Source organism: Vigna unguiculata, chromosome 8, assembly GCF_037176805.1.
Source record: "Vigna unguiculata cultivar grain cowpea cultivar isolate G323 ecotype 2 chromosome 8, ASM3717680v1, whole genome shotgun sequence".
In the NCBI taxonomy this organism is placed as follows: domain Eukaryota; kingdom Viridiplantae; phylum Streptophyta; class Magnoliopsida; order Fabales; family Fabaceae; genus Vigna; species Vigna unguiculata.
In genome coordinates, this window is record NC_140799.1 from 42,149,565 (window position 1) to 42,168,292 (window position 18,728).

The 18,728-nt window shown below is 33.9% G+C and overlaps 2 protein-coding genes across 3 annotated transcripts; one reads left to right on the forward strand and one right to left on the reverse strand.

Moving 5' to 3' along the window:
* Positions 1 to 536: 536 nt before the first annotated feature.
* Positions 537 to 3,519, reverse strand: LOC114194495 (putative serine/threonine-protein kinase PIX13). The gene is made up of 6 exons (XM_028084757.2): positions 3,184 to 3,519; positions 2,726 to 3,084; positions 2,178 to 2,313; positions 1,919 to 2,058; positions 1,330 to 1,453; positions 537 to 1,179 (listed from the first exon to the last, which is right to left on the reverse strand). The coding sequence occupies exons 1-6, from the start codon at positions 3,425 to 3,427 to the stop codon at positions 776 to 778; spliced, it is 1,407 nt and encodes a 468-aa protein (XP_027940558.1). The 5' UTR covers positions 3,428 to 3,519; the 3' UTR covers positions 537 to 775.
* A 2,935-nt stretch (positions 3,520 to 6,454) lies between these two features.
* Positions 6,455 to 18,305, forward strand: LOC114193270 (uncharacterized). 2 transcript variants are annotated; one of them, XM_028082998.2, is made up of 14 exons: positions 6,455 to 6,601; positions 6,700 to 6,861; positions 7,054 to 8,284; positions 8,586 to 8,795; positions 8,937 to 9,163; positions 11,334 to 11,408; positions 12,680 to 12,751; positions 12,834 to 12,932; positions 13,784 to 13,855; positions 13,943 to 14,057; positions 15,006 to 15,074; positions 15,415 to 15,826; positions 16,221 to 16,350; positions 17,490 to 18,305. In XM_028082998.2, the coding sequence occupies exons 2-14, from the start codon at positions 6,721 to 6,723 to the stop codon at positions 17,919 to 17,921; spliced, it is 3,285 nt and encodes a 1,094-aa protein (XP_027938799.1). In that variant the 5' UTR covers positions 6,455 to 6,601; positions 6,700 to 6,720; the 3' UTR covers positions 17,922 to 18,305. The 2 variants fall into 2 exon arrangements, with proteins under 2 accessions (XP_027938799.1, XP_085521662.1); XM_085665536.1 differs by having other exon boundaries at positions 6,485 to 6,861.
* The last annotated feature ends 423 nt before the right edge of the window (positions 18,306 to 18,728 follow it).

The following is an 18,728-nucleotide window of genomic DNA, read 5'->3' on the forward strand; positions in this document are numbered from 1 at the left end:
GATACCAGATAACAGTCAAGTTGTAGTAACTTTCAAGACAATTAATTGCCAACTAATACTATCCTTCAAAAAATTTCAATTAATACTATTGATTTTGCAATAGTTGAATTGAAACCATAAATTTGATACAAGAAAAGAAAATAAAGGGTTAATAATAAATGTAAAGATTTATATTTGTTACTAACTCGTGGTTTCCTTCCGTCACAAGTTTTGTTAATTAATACATATTAATTAAATCAACCATACCAAACCTTATTGAATAAAAATGTTGTGCATAGCTGACGCAATTAAAAAATATAATCTTAGATCATTATGAATAAAAGTTTGTTTTACAATAATTGCTCTACCAGATTCATAATTATTTTTAATTAGTTAATAGTTTAAATTTTGTACACTAATAATGTATAAAACATTAACTTTTAAAAACCTTCTAACAGTATCTCTTAAAAATTTACATTTTTTCAACTAGAAAACTACTATATGCATTACTTCTTCAACTAGAAAAGACTAGTCATCTGTTTAAACAATGATAGACATTGGAATCAAGAAAGACTAGTCAATTTTAATGCAGCCACTATTCTGATACTGTTGTCATGGACCTTGCCATCTGTTTAAACAGAACACAAACGATGATTTACACTTTACAGTACTAATATATGTTTGGTTTACCCGTACAAATCTCTGAGCCAAGAAATACATTAAAAATGAACAAGTGGCAAACTCTTGAATGGAGACAAAACAACACAACCAAAGGGATTAGTTTTCTCAAGAGAAACTAGTAACTACCGTCTTTAAGTGGAGAACGATGGTGCACAGCCTGGTGGGCTTGACGAGTATGATTAGATCGTAATTTAGGCTCCACAGGCTTTTCATTGGCAGCTTGAATTCGCTCCAAACTCTCCAAAACCTCCTTCATTGATGGCCGTTGTTTGGGTTCAGATGCAAGACATTTCAAAGAAAGCTGAGCTATACGGAATGCAGCTTTCGATGGAAACTTTCCTTCCAATCGAGAATCCATAATGCCCTTCAACTTTCTTCTGTCATGCAGGTATGGTTTCACCCACTCTGTTAGATTATGTTGCCCACTTGGACGGTTCGAATCAAGTGCTCGTAGCCCTGTTAGTATTTCCACCAAAACAACTCCAAACCCGTATACATCACTTTTCACATATAGATGCCCTGTATCATAAACAACAATTTCAAGAATCAATTTAAATTTTTAGCCCAATACGGTTGCATCAATAACATCAGACTACACAAAGAGTTTTGGAAAGAGAAAAAATGAAGTTTTACTTAATATGCACTAATATTAGAACAGAGTTATATTACCTGTGGCTACATATTCAGGAGCTGCATAACCGTATGTGCCCATCACCCTTGTTGTCACGTGAGATTGACTAGCTGAAGGACCCAACTTTGCCAAGCCAAAATCAGATATCTTCGCGTTATAAGACTGTAGCATGACAGAAACTAATTAAGTTGTGCACCCAATGGTACATACCGAACTAAAACGATTTCTGAAGAAAAAAAGGTGAAAAGCATTGATTGTGTCAATATGTGGTAACATGGGAGCAGTAAATATATGCGTGTGTTTAGACCAAGATCTCAGTAAATACTTTCTTAAATATACTTCTCTGGTAAATACTTTCTTAAATACACTTCTCTGGTAAATACTTTCTTAAATACACTTCTCTGGTAAATAATTGTAAGAAAGAAAAACAAGAAAAAAAAATTAAATAAACTTCTACACAAGCTAAAATCAGTTGATGTACAAGTTAAAAAGTAAACGTTTAAAGAAGCTAGAAGAGAGCTTCTACGAGTTGATTTATGCATGTGGTAAATTTAACTTACGGAATAATTAATTTTCAATTATATAAGCTTATTTTGCTAAGATTTGTCAGGGTGTTGCGAAGCTCACCCCATCAAGCAAGATATTTGAGGCTTTGAAATCTCTGTAAATTACTTTCTCGGATGTATGCAAGAATGCAAGACCACGAGCTGCTCCAATTGCTATCTTAAGCCTGATGTCCCAAGGAAGTGGTTGAACGGCAGAACCTCCTACAATTAAAATAATGTAGCTTTTAGCTGTAAAATATGCATTTATTTTTCCATTTTATTTCATACTTGAACTGATAAAATATACTTGCCAAGACAGTGGTATCTAATTAAGCACTCACTTCCAAATAGATGATTTTCCAAACTTCCTTTTTGCATGAACTCATACACCAGAAGAAGTTCCGTCTCCTCCAAACAGTATCCCAACAGTTTAACAAGATTAGGATGGGAAAGACGACCAAGAAAGTTTACTTCGGACTGCACCAAATGAATAAACCATTAGTCAATGATTAAATAGTTTGATGAAACAAGTAACAGAACAAGAGATTAATGCACCTATACGAATTTGAGATCTTAGACTTTTGTTTCGTAAAGCAGGTAATTGTCAAATAAGTAAGAAACAGTGTGCTGATTCTGCTACAATTAGCCTTTATCATAAAAGGGAAGGAAAATTGCATGGAATGATTCAGTTATTGTTTAATTAGCCTTAACATTTTTTTTTATTCTAGTTCCAAATACAGAGCATGTGTTTGCTTAAAATCTTTTGGGGCAAGCAGAAGATGCATAAAATTTCATAGAAATTACATAAGATAAATGATATGTCAGAGAAAGCAGGAGGAGAAAAGTAAAAGGCGTTTGGTACAGTTATCCACATCACATGAAGAATTACCCGCCACTCTTCAATTCCTTGTAAGCTTTCAGAGTTGAGTTTTTTGACGGCAATGACTGTTCCGCTTCCACCCTTTGACGCGCCCTTCTCTTCAAGCCAACCCTTGAAGACTTTTCCAAAACCTCCCTCTCCAAGAACCGTATCAGCCCTGAAATTCCTAGTTGCAGCTTTCAAGTCGGCAAAGGAGAAAATCCTCAAATTAGAGGTGGGTAAGATCTGTCCAGTTGGATAAGGTTGATCATCGCTTGACACTGAGAACTTGCTATTTACGGAGCTGTTCCCACTTCCAGAAGTAGTAGTAGTTGTGGTTGTGGTAGTAGTATAGCTGCCGCTGATGGTCTGAGATGTCGCCGGCGTGGCTAAACAGCGATGCGATGAATTAGCGAAGGGAAAAACATAAATGAAACGAAAACATGTGGGAAACAAAAGGAACTCAGAGGAAAAGGTAAAGAACAAACCTGTACTAAGGTTACCGGTGGTTGTTGGGGTTACCTCGCTGTGAGGCTGAGAACCCCAGCAGTTTCCCATTGAAACGGTGCCGAAAGAACAATTTTGTGGCTCCTTCGATCGGTGAAGACCAGACCTTGGTGCTGCCTCCTGGTCTTCGCTCTTTTGGGTCCAATAATTGAAATTAGCTTTGGCTGAACCTATGGGATGGAATGGACATGTATGTGTGCAGCAAAAGCAAAAGTAATGGACCATGGAATGCAAAGATTATTTATTAATTGTTACGGTCTTGACAAATTAAGTCACATGGACTCAGTCTCTGTTTAACGTGGGAAAGGGAAATTTGGATTTTCTGATATTTTTTCTACTGAAAATTTTATATAATTTTAAATATATTAAAAAAAATAAAATACCAACATCAATATATTTTATTTTTAATGCTCACAATACCAAAAAATCCAGAGTAAAAGGGAAAGAGCCTATGCTCCATCCTTATAGTCTTCAAGTCAACTCTCGTGACAATGAGATCCTTTATTTTGTTTCGTCAAATCAACCTAATCTGTTCAAACAAATCGGACACGCACACGCCTCCACTATCCTATTTCAATTTCTGACTTATATTTAAAATCAGCTTATAAAATAAATCATCTCTCACATTTCATGTACCAAACAAATGTTTGACTAAGAAACCCACGGCATCTGCGTTCCCTTCCGCGCTTTCGCGTTCGCTGTTTGGTTGCGTTGCGTCGTTACGGTGTGAAATCGTTTCACCAATTTCCAACACTGTTATGGCGCCGTTGAATATTCCCCGTACATATAGATTGCGATTGCAGATATTCCCCCTCAATTTTCTATAAATTTTTAGTTCACAACTTCTTTATGGTCTTCTTCTTACAATGCTAACACTTGAATCAAAACTATAAGTACCACGAACTATTTAATTGCATGTTTTAAAGATAGATAGGTTTGTTACTTTTATGCACGTTAATCCGTAAAACTTTGTGTCATGTATGCATCATAACATTTGAGATAACTAGTGTGGGAGATAGACATGATTCTACAGATACAGATTAATATGATATATGTTTATTATCTCACTCCATGTTTAATATATAAAAATCATAAAATACGTAATAATATTTATGTAATTAATTTCTCAAAATTTATGTCTTTTGTATAAGTGTTAGACGCAAACTTTATTACACAAAAAATTACGTCCGATTATGATTAGTGTTCTCTAAAAATATCTTATTAAAAGAAATAACTCTAGCTTTTCATATAATAATAATTACATATATAATAATCGAGGTATCAGGGTGTCGGAACATAAAAAAAAATCGTGAAGGTTAACCATAACTTCGGGTTTTGTTAAATACTTAAGAGTGTTCAAGTGTGAAATGATAATGTGGGCTGATATAACCTGTTTAAGTTTGTTCTGTGAGTTCAAAACATTGGTTAGTCTTGCGGGTTGGTTTGAGTAATTAAATGTTTTTATTTTATTTAGTAAATAAATATTGCATACATGAATTTGTGCTCAAAATTTAACTGTCAATCTCACACATATGCAGCATCATAAATGAAGTGTTAGTTTGAAATGAACAATTACATGTGGAACTTAAAAAAATATGCAAAAATCATGTATCAAATTACATGTGCAAAAAGTTATGCCGACCGGTTAATCATGTATCAAATTACATGTACAAAAAATTATGCCGGCTAGTTCTCCTCGTCCTATCTCATGTTTGCGTGGATTACAAGTAATGCAGACAAGAATTCAATTTGTTCAAAAATAATTTTCAAATATAAAAATATTTTTCTTCTTCTTCTATAAAATACAGAATTTGTTCAAAAATACTTTTCAAATATAAAAATATTTTTCTTCTTCTTTTTCTTCTTCTTCTATAAAATACAAAATTTGTTCAAAAATACTTTTCAAATATAAAAATATTTTTTAAATTGAATAGTCCGAAAAATGTTTTTAGTTCTGAAAATATTTTTGAAATATATAATTTTAAATATATTTGGATTGAATGCTCTGAAAAGTAATTTTAAAATCCAAAATCAGTATTGAAAAATTGAAAAATAAAAATGTAAAGTTTTTATTGTACTTGTAACGAGTGATGTTTTGGAAATTGCAGATTTTATAGGGTGTAGAAAGAAAAAAATGGAGTGCAGTACCAAATCACGACTACGAGCAAATCAACCACAACAATCACCTCCCCCTACCAAGCAATGCACAAATAGAATTGAGGGCATTTTTGTCTCTGCATATTGGACAACTTACTTTCTATTTAAATAATTAAAAAATATATTTTGATAAAGTTTCGTTTAACAAACTTTAATAAATAATTAAAATTTTATTATTTTATTTTTGTAATTTTTCGTAAAAAATAAAAATTATTTTATTTAATAATTTTATATCCTGATAAAGTTATTAAAAGGAATAATTTTTTATTTTTTTAATAAAGATTATAAATTTAAAATAATAAACTCTTAGGTTTTTTTTATCAAAAATAATTATTTGTCAAAAATTTTCAAAGAAAAATTTCTCAAATCATTTCCCATAATTTGGTGTTAGTCTTGGACAATACATCAACATATACAAAGAATAGAGATTTTAGTCGAAAACGATTCCAGTTTGGAGGGGTTGAAGAACCTCTTCTTAGAGCTCATCATTCACATAACTCTTTATATCATGAGAGAAACTTGATCTGAAGTTTAATTAGATATTTTAGTTTTTATATATTTTTTAATTTTAAATTTTCTACTTCTCATAAATTTAAATAGAAATAATTACAATATTAAATATTAAATATTACAAGTTAAATATTACAAGTATAAGAATTACAAAAAAAAAAATATTATGGATAATAATCAAAATGATGATCTTCAAATATAGTCAATAAAAAATAAATCAACAAAACTAGTGATGATTTATTCACCAATAACTCAATTTAAGAATTTTAATTATAATATAATTCTAATTGTTAAGTTATAGATATAAATTATTATTACGAATTTTAATTTTATTAATATGATTTTATTTTATTTTCTATTTTAAATTTTGTAATTATTTTTTTAAACTCAATTAATTAGTATAATAAACAATTATCTGTAATGAAATTATAAAAGTAATTTATTAATACTTTTTACAAATTTAATAATATTTTTTATTTCTATAATTATGATAAAAACTAGTAAAAGAAAGGTGTGTACATGTATTTCCACATGTATAAATGAAATGGAAAGATGAGGGGTATTTTTGAAATTTGACAACCAGAGAGGATTAAAATTGTCCGTTGGAAAAAAATGAGAAAGGAGGGATGATCTGTAATTTTGTTGTTGGGTGAGTGTGTCGATTGGATTGGAGGCGGAGACAATCAAGGTGCAAACCAAGGGATTCATCAATTCTGTTCTTCAGATGGTTTGGTGAGTGAATCAATCACAGGTTAATTCTTTGTTAGTTACATGCTGTGATCTACAAAGCCAAAGACAAACTATAAAAGTGTGCAATCAATTCAAATCAGGCGGTGCTGTTGAATTCTGCAATGGCATCGGCAGCGCCTAATGTCGATCTATTCGATGCTTATTTTCGACGCGCCGATTTGGATCGCGACGGCCGTATCAGCGGTGCCGAGGCCGTCTCCTTCTTCCAAGGCTCCGGTTTGCCCAAGCAGGTCCTTGCGCAGGTCACTATCTCTCTTTCTCTCACACACACTCTTTATTCTCAATTTCTGCTTATGATTTCATTTACTCATTATCCTTCATGCCATTAAGCATTTCTTTGAGTTAATTAGGTACTGCTTCATAATTCCGTTCGTCTAAATGCTAAATACATCAGAGATCACACTGACCTTTCTTGTTGTGTACTCGGTATGCAGATTTGGGCATTTGCAAACCAAAGCCAAAGTGGCTTCCTTGGCCGGGCAGAGTTTTACAATGCCCTCAAACTTGTTACTGTGGCACAAAGTAAGCGGGAACTAACCCCTGAAATGGTAAAAGCAGCATTGTATGGCCCGGCTGCATCTAAGATTCCTGCTCCTCAAATTAATTTCAGTGCCACAGTTGCACCCCCTGTATCTGCACCTGCTCCTGCTCCTGCTCCACAGGCGGGTCCTGTTAATCCTTTGCCCCACCAAAATCTTGGACCAAGGGGGGCAGTTCCAAATCTCAGCGTTAACCAACAAAACCTTCCTTCTCTGGGTAATCAGTTATTGAGGCCTCCAGCTTCTAATCTACGACCTGGTGTTGTTGCCCCTCAAGGAATGGCTGTTGGTGGAGCACGCCCTGAAATCCTTAACGTATCAGGTTATGGGTCCGCTGGCAAGATGGGTGAAGCTCCAGAAGTAACTTCCTCTCCGATAGCAGTCAGAGGAATTAGTCTCCCAGCTACGCAGGAGGGGTTTGGGTTTGCAACTTCTGGATCAAATGCGGTACGGCCACCTGGCCAATATCCTGCCTCCAGCATAAAGCCGTCAGATCAAATCGTTAAGGATTCTAAACCAGTCAGTACTTCTGTTAATGGTAATGCCCCTGATTCATTTTTCGGAGGTGATTCATTCTCAGCCAGTTCATTTCAGCCCAAGCAAGTTATTTCTCCACAAGGATATTCTTCTGGCAGTTCAATGCTTTCTTCAGCTATTGTTCCTGTATCCGAAGGAAACCAGCCTTCTATTAGGACTACTACCCCTGATTCTTTGCAGGGCTCACTTGTAACCCATCCTGTTGGTGCTCAGCTTCAGAAAGCCCAGCCTATGAGTGGTCAGCATCAGCAAGCCCAGCCTGTTCGTGCTCAGCTTCAGCAAGCGCTGCCTGTTGGTGCTCAGCTTCAGCAAGCCCAGCCTGTTGGTTCTCAGCTTCAGCAAGCCCAGCCTGTGGTAAAACAGGACCAGCATGTTCCAGTCCAAACACGTAATATGATGAATTCATCTGGACTTCCTGGGAGATTGCAGGATTCTGCATCTAGTCAGCCACCGTCTCCATGGCCAAAGATGGCACAAACCGATGTTCAGAAATATATGAAAGTATTCATGGAAGTAGACACAGATAGAGATGGGAAAATCACTGGGGAACAAGCAAGGAACCTGTTTCTTAGTTGGAGGTTGCCAAGAGGTATATTTCTTCCTCCTGCCTTGCCTTTTTTTCTTGCACAGCTGGCTTAAAAGGCTATCTTTATTTTTCTAGTTGTATAGCTCCACAGACAACAGGAAATCAACTTAGATATGATTAATTATACAAATTGCAGGACTAGGTTGTGTTTGATAATATTTGCCTTTATGCATGTTTGTAGCGAAGGAGGGAGGGGGTGGGGTTTGTTCTGTTTAGTTTTGACATCCTACATGTGTGTTACTTGTCAATGGCTACCTAATTTCCTGAACATTATCTGTATGCCATGTTTTATATTTTTTTTCAGAGGTTTTAAAGCAGGTCTGGGACTTATCCGATCAAGATAATGATAGCATGCTTTCTCTCAGGGAGTTTTGTATTGCGTTGTACCTAATGGAGCGACACAGAGAAGGACGTGTTCTTCCAGCAGTACTTCCTAGTAATATCATGGTTGATTTACCACCTAGTGGTCAACCTGCTGCTCCCTACAGTGCTGTACCTTGGGGAAATCCGTCAGGTATGTGCCCAATAATTAGCAGCTTTTATTTTTACTGCTACCACTACCCCAGTACTACCATGATTGGACATTACTAATATAACCATTCTGATAAATGAAAATTTTATGCTTTTTGTGTCTCCACTATTTTATATATTGAAGGTTTTCAACAACAAGGGATGACTGGTTCTGGGGCTCGACAAGTGAATCCTGCTGCTGGTCGGCCGCCAAGGCCAGCTGCTGTCTCTCAGTCTGATGAAGCACCTCAGAACAAACCACAGAAATCTAGAATTCCAGTCTTGGAGAAGCACCTCATAAATCAGCTAAGTTCAGATGAGCAAAATTCAATTAATTCAAAGTTTCAAGAAGCAACAGAAGCTGATAAAAAGGTACCTCTTTTTTAGTTGTTTATTTCCTTGCATCTTTTCTGATGTTACACTTACTGTAGGGGCTAAAGTTAGTGCAGTCTACTCTTCTCACCGGTTCTTTCAACGATTTTCTATAAATATAAACCACCTTAACAATTTATATAATTTTTTCCCTGATAGGTATTACATTAAGACGTCCTTATAAAGAATAAATTCTCTCTTTTTTCTCTTGTTATCTCTTTAAAGCTCAATATCACCACCATAGAGTATAGTTATTAGTTAGTGATATATAGCAATAAGATAAAACATCTCTTTTGGCTTAGAAGTTTAAATCCAAATTGATTTCTACAATCCAAGTTCAATCACCTTTCCCTCTACTTTCAAGTGTGACATATATAAATTTTTTCCCTTTTAGAGTTTACAAAGTTATGAATATCTCTCTTTTTCTTAATGATAGGAACAAAGTAATCTACCTTCACTCATCTGACATCTTCTTTGATCTCAAACTCTCATTAAATAGCTCACCCATCCGCTCAAAAAGAGTTACTTTTTCTTTAATCTGAATTCCACACCAAATGACGTCTTGGATTCCTAATCCTTTGATATAATATACAGGTCAATCATTGCCTGTCACTTAAAAACATACAAAAATAGTTCTCTCATCTCTCTTTGACCCCATCTTTTATAACCTAAATTTTTTTTCTCCATCCTTAATACTACTTACTCAGTCAATTAGTCCAAATCTCTTGATTTCCTTTCTCTAATTTTGGCAAGCATCGTAGTTTTTTGTTTTCCATTCTTTGTCCTTAGGTCTGAACAAAACTTCAACAGGGACTTGGGTATTATGGGATTCTTAAGTCCCCTATCGTATGCTATGACACGTTTGATGGAGTGTTTAAGTGTGTGGTTTTTTCCTCCCCCCTTAACATCTACCTTTTTCTGGTGGATTCCCCAAATGCCTATGTTCTTATCAAACTTCTTGAAAGTTTTGGATCAATCATCACGCTATAATGTTTTATAATTCCTACGTTTTTTTTTTGTCTTGTGCTTTATTTATAGCCTTATGATGCCTTCCCATTTTTTAGCATTATTGCATCAATCTTTTTTCGTACCCATGATGGTGTCCATATATTACATAAGACGAAGATAGTCTGTTTTCCCTAACCTATTTAGTTTTTCAAAGACACAATGTTAGTCCTTCTCTGAATCGTGGTGTCCACTACATCCAAAGACTTACCTATCAAAGTATCAACATGACAAATAGCAAACCTAATCTGGCACCCCTGAATTAGCATCTTTACCCACATTCATCAAAAAGAGTGTGTCAACCCTTGCTCATTTAACTCTGTATCCACGTGCCAATGTGGCAACTCTAACTCATTTGATACTACTTTCTTGAGCCATACAACCCTTAAGTTTACATTAGGAAACATAATCTGTTGAATGATCTTTTTTGAAGTTTAGATAAGTTTAACAATGAATGATAGCATAGGCAGATTTGATGAATTTAATAGTGGAATGTTCAAAACTGGTTGTTTATGACACTAAATATTGTAGAAAAAAATGTCATTGATAGACACATTCATAGTTATGTACTGTTTTAAGAGGTTTGCTATGAATCAAGTGTTGTTCATATTCTTCTCTCTGGGAAAGGGAGTGTATCTTTTAAAATAAGAGAAGGAAGACTGAATTAAGCATCTCTCAAAAATGGGGAGTTTAATTTACTCTATTTTTTTCCTCACTAGCATAGCTGCAGATTATTGTTTTTATTTTGATTGAAATGTTTGCATATGTTTACCTGTCCTTTGTATATGCTGCTGTATTTTCTTGTATATCCATCACTTGCAGTGGCTTATTTTCATTGAATTTTTAGTTTAATGTTAAGCAACTCTTTATAGGGAATGTGTCCTCTATGGTAATCTTTTAAGGTCAATTAATTTGAGAATTCTTGAGATGACATTGTAAGCTATTTTTGGTTTAAACCTTGAAGTGTGCACACTGTTTTTGAAACTTATAGATACAAAAATTATTAGCTGTTACTGGTATATTTGAAAACAGCATGGAAAGATTATGATCTAGATTGTCATTTGGGTGAATCATATCATTTCTGCAGTCCATGTATACTTGATAAAATTCTTGTTTCAACTGAACACAGCAATGCTCATCTTTTCATTTGTTTTGTTAAATGCAGGTGGAAGAACTTGAAAAAGAAATTGCAGAGTCCAAAGAGAAAATAGATTTCTGCCGTGCAAAAATGCAAGAACTTGTTAGTGTTTTCCTTGCACTCTTCCTTTTTTATTTTATTAATGTCTGTCTATAGAAAGTAGTTATATGATGCATTTTTTTAGAGACTTCTTTCAGATTTACTGTTTTCTGCTTCTGGGAAAAAAGTTTTCCTTTTTCCAAAATATTATCTAATCATTATAAATTCTTTTAACATGTCATTTTAATTAAAAAACAATTTTTCTTTGATATAAAATGGCTTAAATAAAACAACTTTAAAACTCTAGTCTGTTTAATTGGAGTTTGTTTTTACTTTGTTTTAACTCTCTTTTCTGGATTAATATTGGATTTGTCTACATGTATACTGTATGTTGATTTGCAGGCTTAGCTATATACCATATATATGTACCTATTTAAGAAAACTAATAATTTTATACTTCTGCTGAACATATGCAAAATCACCTGTCTACTTCTTGGGTTTCCTCTCCTATTAATTTTATGGAAGTGAACAAGAGGCACTTGGACTTCGAAAGTTCTTTTTCTTGATTGTTACTCATTAGTAGATTAGTAGATGTTACACCACCTCTTTCTTCAGCTTTTGTCTGCTTCTGCAGACCTAGAAACTACTGGGAAAAGGTTCTAAAAAGCATATGAATCGGACATGTTCTGTTGTAATGCGTTTTGTACAAATTGTGTAGAAGAGTAAAGCATATAAAAGCTACCCTTCACGTTGTTATGGATAGTAGATTCATATTCTGTTTTTATATTTTTTACTTAATGCATAACACAATATTGTTTAATTTAATGTTATAAATAAAATAAACCATAATAACATATAATATATAGACCAAATTATAAGATTAATAAAATAAAACTAAATAAGACATATGATAAGTTCAAATTAGAGGTCATCCCAATACCTGCTATCTTGCTATAGCAGTTTTTGTAACTGGCTGCCCCATATTTTCTACCCAGGAATGTTAACTATGAGTATCATATTTATTTTTTCTTTTTGCTTTCACCTTTCTTAATGAATTTGTTATTTCTTTGTGCATAAATGTTTTTATGAAGTCAAATGTGAGAATTTTTTATAAAGGCATTTTTTTTTTTCACCTTTAATGTTCTTATGGTTAATAGTGTCATGTTAATATTTACTTTTCTGCTTATTTTCACCTTTTGTATGGTTAATAAGTGATAGAAAGGAGTGAAGCATATAAAAGCAGGCTTTATTCTTCTTTTTATGGTTACTAGTGTTATGTAATTTTTTTTTCTTTTACCTTTTTCAACAAATTTGTTGTTCTTTTTCTATAAAAGGTTCTATACAAAAGCAGATGTGACAATCGGCTTAATGAGGTCATAGAAAGAATATCAGCTGATAAACATGAGGTATCTTTCTTTAAAATTAAATGTGTTCTTTATTACCTCAGTAATCATAATATTTATTATTTGCTCAATATATTAATTTCAGGTTGAGATTCTAGCAAAGAAATATGAAGATAAATACAAGCAAGTAGGAGATTTATCATCCAAGTTAACTACTGAGGAAGCCACATTTCGTGACATACAGGTGCAATGAAATCTGACTTTTTCTTCAGTTGATCGGTTATGAGCATATATCCTAAATGGTTTGTTTTCTTTTGCCTGTTATGCTTCATTGCTGTCTATTAGAGATATTGATTCAAAACCATTTAGTTATTCAACTGGATGTTAGTGTTCTGTCTTTTGTATCTTGTACAGTTTAGAGCCTACATATACCAGGCTTGTATTCTCTGTTAGTCACGTGAAATAATATACTAGATCAGTCTATGTTTGTCTTTTTCTTATCTTCTCTTCATATCTTTTTCTGATATGGTATCAAGGGTTAGAATTTGATCCACAATGGTCAATTCAAGCTCCCACCCATCTGCTTCCAGTTTTTTCCGAATTCCATAGCAGAAAAACTTGATGATTCCAGTTACCTCCATTGGAAACAAGTTGAACTTAACATCAAGTCCCACCCATCATGCTCTGTGACAATCAAAGTGTTGTTGCCATAGCATATGATCCGTTTTTCCCTCCAGAAAGAAACACAGAGATTGACGTCTTTTTGTGTTTGTGAGATCAAGTCCTTCGAATCATTTTGAACTTCTTTGACACAAACTCAATGTAAAGGATTTTTCTTGTAAAAATCCCTCATCTTGAGTTTGAGGGGGTATTAGAGATATTGTTGTAAAAGCATTCAGTTATTCAACTGAATGTTAGTTTTCTGTTTTTTGTATCTTGTACAAAAGGCTTTAGAGCCTACATATATACTATATATACTAGGCTTGTATTCTCTGTTTTTAGTCAAGTGAAACAATATACAAGACCAGTTTTCGATTATCTTCTCATTTTTTCTTCATATTTTTTCTGATATTGTCAAAATTCGTTTGTGTGTAGGAGAAAAAAATTGAATTGTATCAAGCAATTGTAAAGATGGAACAGGATGAAAAAGGCGATGAAACTCTGCAGGTACATTTTAATATTACCAGGTTTGTGCATCCATCTTGACAAATTGTGATAAACTTCTATATCTCATTTATCACCTGAATTTTTAAGGCTCGTGTTGATCGTATTCAAACGGACCTTGATGAGCTGGTGAAATCTCTTAATGAGCGGTGCAAGAAGTATGGATTACGTGCTAAGCCCACAACATTACTGGAGCTACCCTTTGGTAAATTCAAATTTGTATTTGATTTTATTATTTTATTATATCCTTCTGGTTGTTCCCAAATCTTTGTCATGTCTATAACTTCATTTTATTGTGTTTAATGCATTTGTTTTGATATCAGCTTTTTTGCTTTTTAATTTGAAGAAGTGGCCTTCAGTTGCTGAACCATTGATTTTGAATTGGCAATAATTATTTGTGCTAGTGCAACTTGGTACAGGTTGCCTGATCAAGTGGCATTAATATATTCAGTTTATTCAGATTTTATGTGACCTTTTTAACTGATTTTGTTGCACAACTCTGTTTGGACAGATTATACAATAATTTATACCCCTGATGTCTCTTATCATGCATCTTTTCTCATGTGTAATTTTTTTTTTTTGAAATCAGTTTACAGTACAGTATTATGATACTTATATAATTATACGGTTCTTTGTAATAGCTACTACTGTTCTTGCCATCATATATCGGGTTAATATTGATTTTATGAAGAGGGAAACTTGAACTCTGATGTTTCTGACAACTGTATGCAAGATATACTATTCAGTTTCAAAACATTTGATTTGATTGATGTTGATGGCATCCTATAATTAAAGCTTATTTTTAGATTGTTCTGACAGAAAACTTTAGTTGTTCGTTTCTAGTATATGTATGATTGCATTTATCTACCATTATTTTAATGTAGCTCAGAAAAACTGTTTAAAGTTGGCTCTTCATTTTTGTTAACTTAAATTACTTCATTTTTTTCACTTTTACGTAAGTGTATTATTGGCTTCTTGATACAATTGTCTAGTTTTCTTGCTTGTGTCCTGTCATTTCTCTCTGGTTTGTGGTGCCCTGCCCATCAACCCCTCGTGTTCCTGTCTAATATATTTTTGTATTGAGTAATGTAGTAATTATACACGTTGAGTTTGATCTTGTATTCTGTGGCCTCACTCAATTTTATCCTGTAAGGCTGGCAACCCGGAATCCAAGAAGGAGCTGCTGACTGGGATGAAGATTGGGATAAGCTTGAAGATAAAGGTATTCAAAATAATCCTAACTTGATAGATAATCTGTTCACTGAATAAAAATAAAAATGCTTGTGTGTACCTCCCTTGTATCCATATGCTTTTACACTTGTTAGCGGATGAACTATACTTAGTTGTGGGACTATTTTCTCGGCATTGCTGTTAATCTAAATGTGAGCGGTTGATTTTGAACAGTTATGTATTTTAGGAGACAATATATTCCGAAAACGTAGCTGTAAATTTAAGAGATACTATGATATTTTTGAATTAAAATAATGGTTAGCTGCTCCTGTTCACTTTTAGATGATATTTTGGAAATGGCTACATAAATTGGTTATTCACTATGCTTGCAGAATATGTTTTTGTCAAAGAACTCACTCTTGATGTCCAAAACACTATAGCTCCTCCAAAGCAAAAGTTGCCAAAAGCTGTGAACACAGAAGCTGTTAACACAGAAGCTGCGAACACAGAAGCTGCAAACACAAAAGCTGTGAACACAGAAGCTGTGAACATTGACAGTCCTACATTTGCAGCTTCTCCTAGGAGTGATGACAAGTCAGAAAAGCCACAGACTACCAATGAACAAGTTGGCAATGGATCTGTTTATAATAAAAGTGAAGATGGGTCTGCAAAAAGTGCTCCCAGTAGTCCATTTGCAGGCAGTGCTATTGGAAGCCCACATGGGGACTTTTCTGATTCTGACTTTAGAAAAACTACTGGTGAAGATAGCTCACCCCGTGATCATACCATACAAGAACCCCAAAGGTTTGTTTTTAAGATATTTACTCCAGTTTCCCAAATGTTGTCCAATTGCCCATTTTACCATATAATTTATTATTATTATTATTATTATTATTTTTATCTGAAGGGATCAAGTTACTAAAGAAGTAACTCTTGGTAAAGTTACTCTTTTTGATAACTTTTTGGTCTATATTAAATTTGATTAATCCTACAGTTGAATATTTGGATATTAATTCAACAGCCATGAAAATCAAGTTTTTAATTAAATCGCACATTTTTACTTATGTAATCTAATACATAACGTTTTTTTAATCCATTATGCGTTAAATTAAATTTATTCAAAAAAGTATAAATAGTTTCACTTGCTATAGATCCTGTGATGATGCAACATAATTTAAATTTAATCTTGCATATGTAGTGATCGTGGTGGTGTCAAGTCTGTGTTTTCTGGAGACAAAAATTTTGATGAACCAAATTGGGGAACCTTTGACGCTAATGATGATATTGATTCAGTTTGGGGATTCAATGCCAATAGCACCACAAAGGAGGTATGCCAATTCTCTCACCTTAAAACTAGCTGGGTTATGATGCTGTAATATCTTTAAAAAATACCTTTGAATACTAATATTCCAGTAAGTACAAATGTTGTATAAGTACGTGATAAGACTCCTTACGCAATAATGGTCATCCTAATACTGTAGCACCTCCCTCTAGTGGAAGATGGGTATGCCCTCATCTTGTTAACAATCAACCCATTTAACACAATTGAAAAGCATAATAACTTCAAACTTAGACAGGCCAAAAACACACATTGTTAATAGGGTTCTGAAACACCGACTTTAATTGAATTTTGTCCAAAAGAGCATTAATAGGGAGACAACACATTGATTAGATGGTTGGAATGATGCACATCTGGATGCGTTAGTAAGATGTTGCGTAGCCTAAAAAAAATATATTGCTGAAAGGATGCATACCAGGAAGTTCTGATTGTCGAGAACAGTCAATGTAGTAGTTCTACTAAATCATTCGAGGTATGCATGTTTGGAGAGAATGAAGAGATTATTGACCCAAGCGTAGTAGACAGAAAGGCTCATACGCACAAAATTTCTTCTAATTTTATCTATTGTGAAATTTTAAATTGAATTAACCTCAAATATTGTTGAGAATCCAAATTTACTATATACACAGTCAATGTAGAGCTTATATGACCACTTGAACAATCCTAAATTCAAGAGATCGGTTTTGTGGTTAAGGTAGCTCTGACCCAATTGAAAACAGAATTTTGAGAGACCACCTTTATCATGTTTGGTGGTCTTCCTCCACAATTTAAGTTTACTGTATTTCTTTCTTTATTTCTCTCATCAACTTCGACTATGAGTTGTGGACGGTGTTTATTAATGTTGAATAGAAGAAAAAGCTGGAGACGTGATTGATCGAACTCATTAGAGTGCATTAGTATACACTCTGGGTAATAGTTAAACAGGAAATAGTTGTCTAATTACCAATAGTTGTCTCATTACTCAGAGTTTGTACAGGATTTTATGATTGTCATAAAACCAAAGGGATAAATATTGAAGCTAGTTTGCAAAGGATTGATGGGATTGGAGGAGGACGCATTATATAATCTTAATCAATGGTTATTTATACTGTAGCAGTCTACCAATTACTTTTGGAAAATTGTTTACAGGAGAGAGATTTTGAGGGAGCTGGAGACAACTATTTCTTTGATTCTGGCGAACTGGGCTTAAATCCCATCAAAACAGGTTCACCACGGGTTGGTGATCCCTTCCAGAGGAACAGTGGGTTCAGTTTTGATGATTCTGTTCCAAGCACGCCACTTTTCAACTCAAGTAGCTCTCCGCAAAGGCCAAAAGAGTGGTTGGAAAATGCTTTTGACTTCTCAAGATTTGATTCTTTCAGAACACATGATAGTGTATCTCTGCCTGCTCGGGGGGAGGCAACAGAACACTTTGATTCAGTACGCAACAGTGTGGATTTTGATCATGTTCATGGATTTCCAGCATTTGATGACTCCGATCCCTTCGGCTCTGGGCCGTTTAGGACTTCAACGGATAGTCAAACTCCCAGAAGAGAATCTGATAGTTGGAGTGCATTTTAGCTTAGCAATTTCACACAATGCATTATTTGTAGTTTTGGTGGAGTGGACCTGTTATAATGTGTAATGTATTTCTTTATTTTATCCTGTGTATTCCTTGTTCCTCACTTTTCTTTTTTTTGGGGGGAAGGGCGCGGCATTGTCTCCACTCCAGCAATCTCACTTCCCTTGATTGAAACTGAAGGCCTGTCTATATTTTTGGTTTGTTGGTTGATACTTTTCCATACTCCTCCTGCACAAGAGATTGTGGTATTGATGACTATCTCATTTGAGTGATGTTTACTCACCGGAATTTTATTATGATTCTTTTTTCATTTGTGAAGTATAACTGGAACCTAATTTGTCCAATTAAATTTAGAGAAATGTAAACAGAATACTTTATCACAATTTTTGTTGTTAACTGATATTTATGTAGAACCGCGTAATTATTTGTCTGAAATTTATTACTATTCCTCTTCAATCTAATTGCATCGGAACACCCGAGCTGGTCCTGGTTTTGCGCCAGGTGTTTATTATTGATTAGTTATCAAATTAGGTTGAGGTTGGGTGGAGAATTTTAAATTAATAAGAATGCAGTGAAATCGAATTGCTGTATGTTTGCATAGTTATTCTAAATTTGTCATTTTAAAATATCCTATAATAATTTGTTATAATGAAATAATGTTTCTAAAATAATTTAAAATATTTTTATAGCGTCAAATTTAAATTATTTGTGTAAGCTTTAGCGGAAAAGATTCTTAAAATATTTGAAATTAATCCTTTTCAGCTCATGACATTCCTTGACTATCATAATGTAATTAAAAACGATTC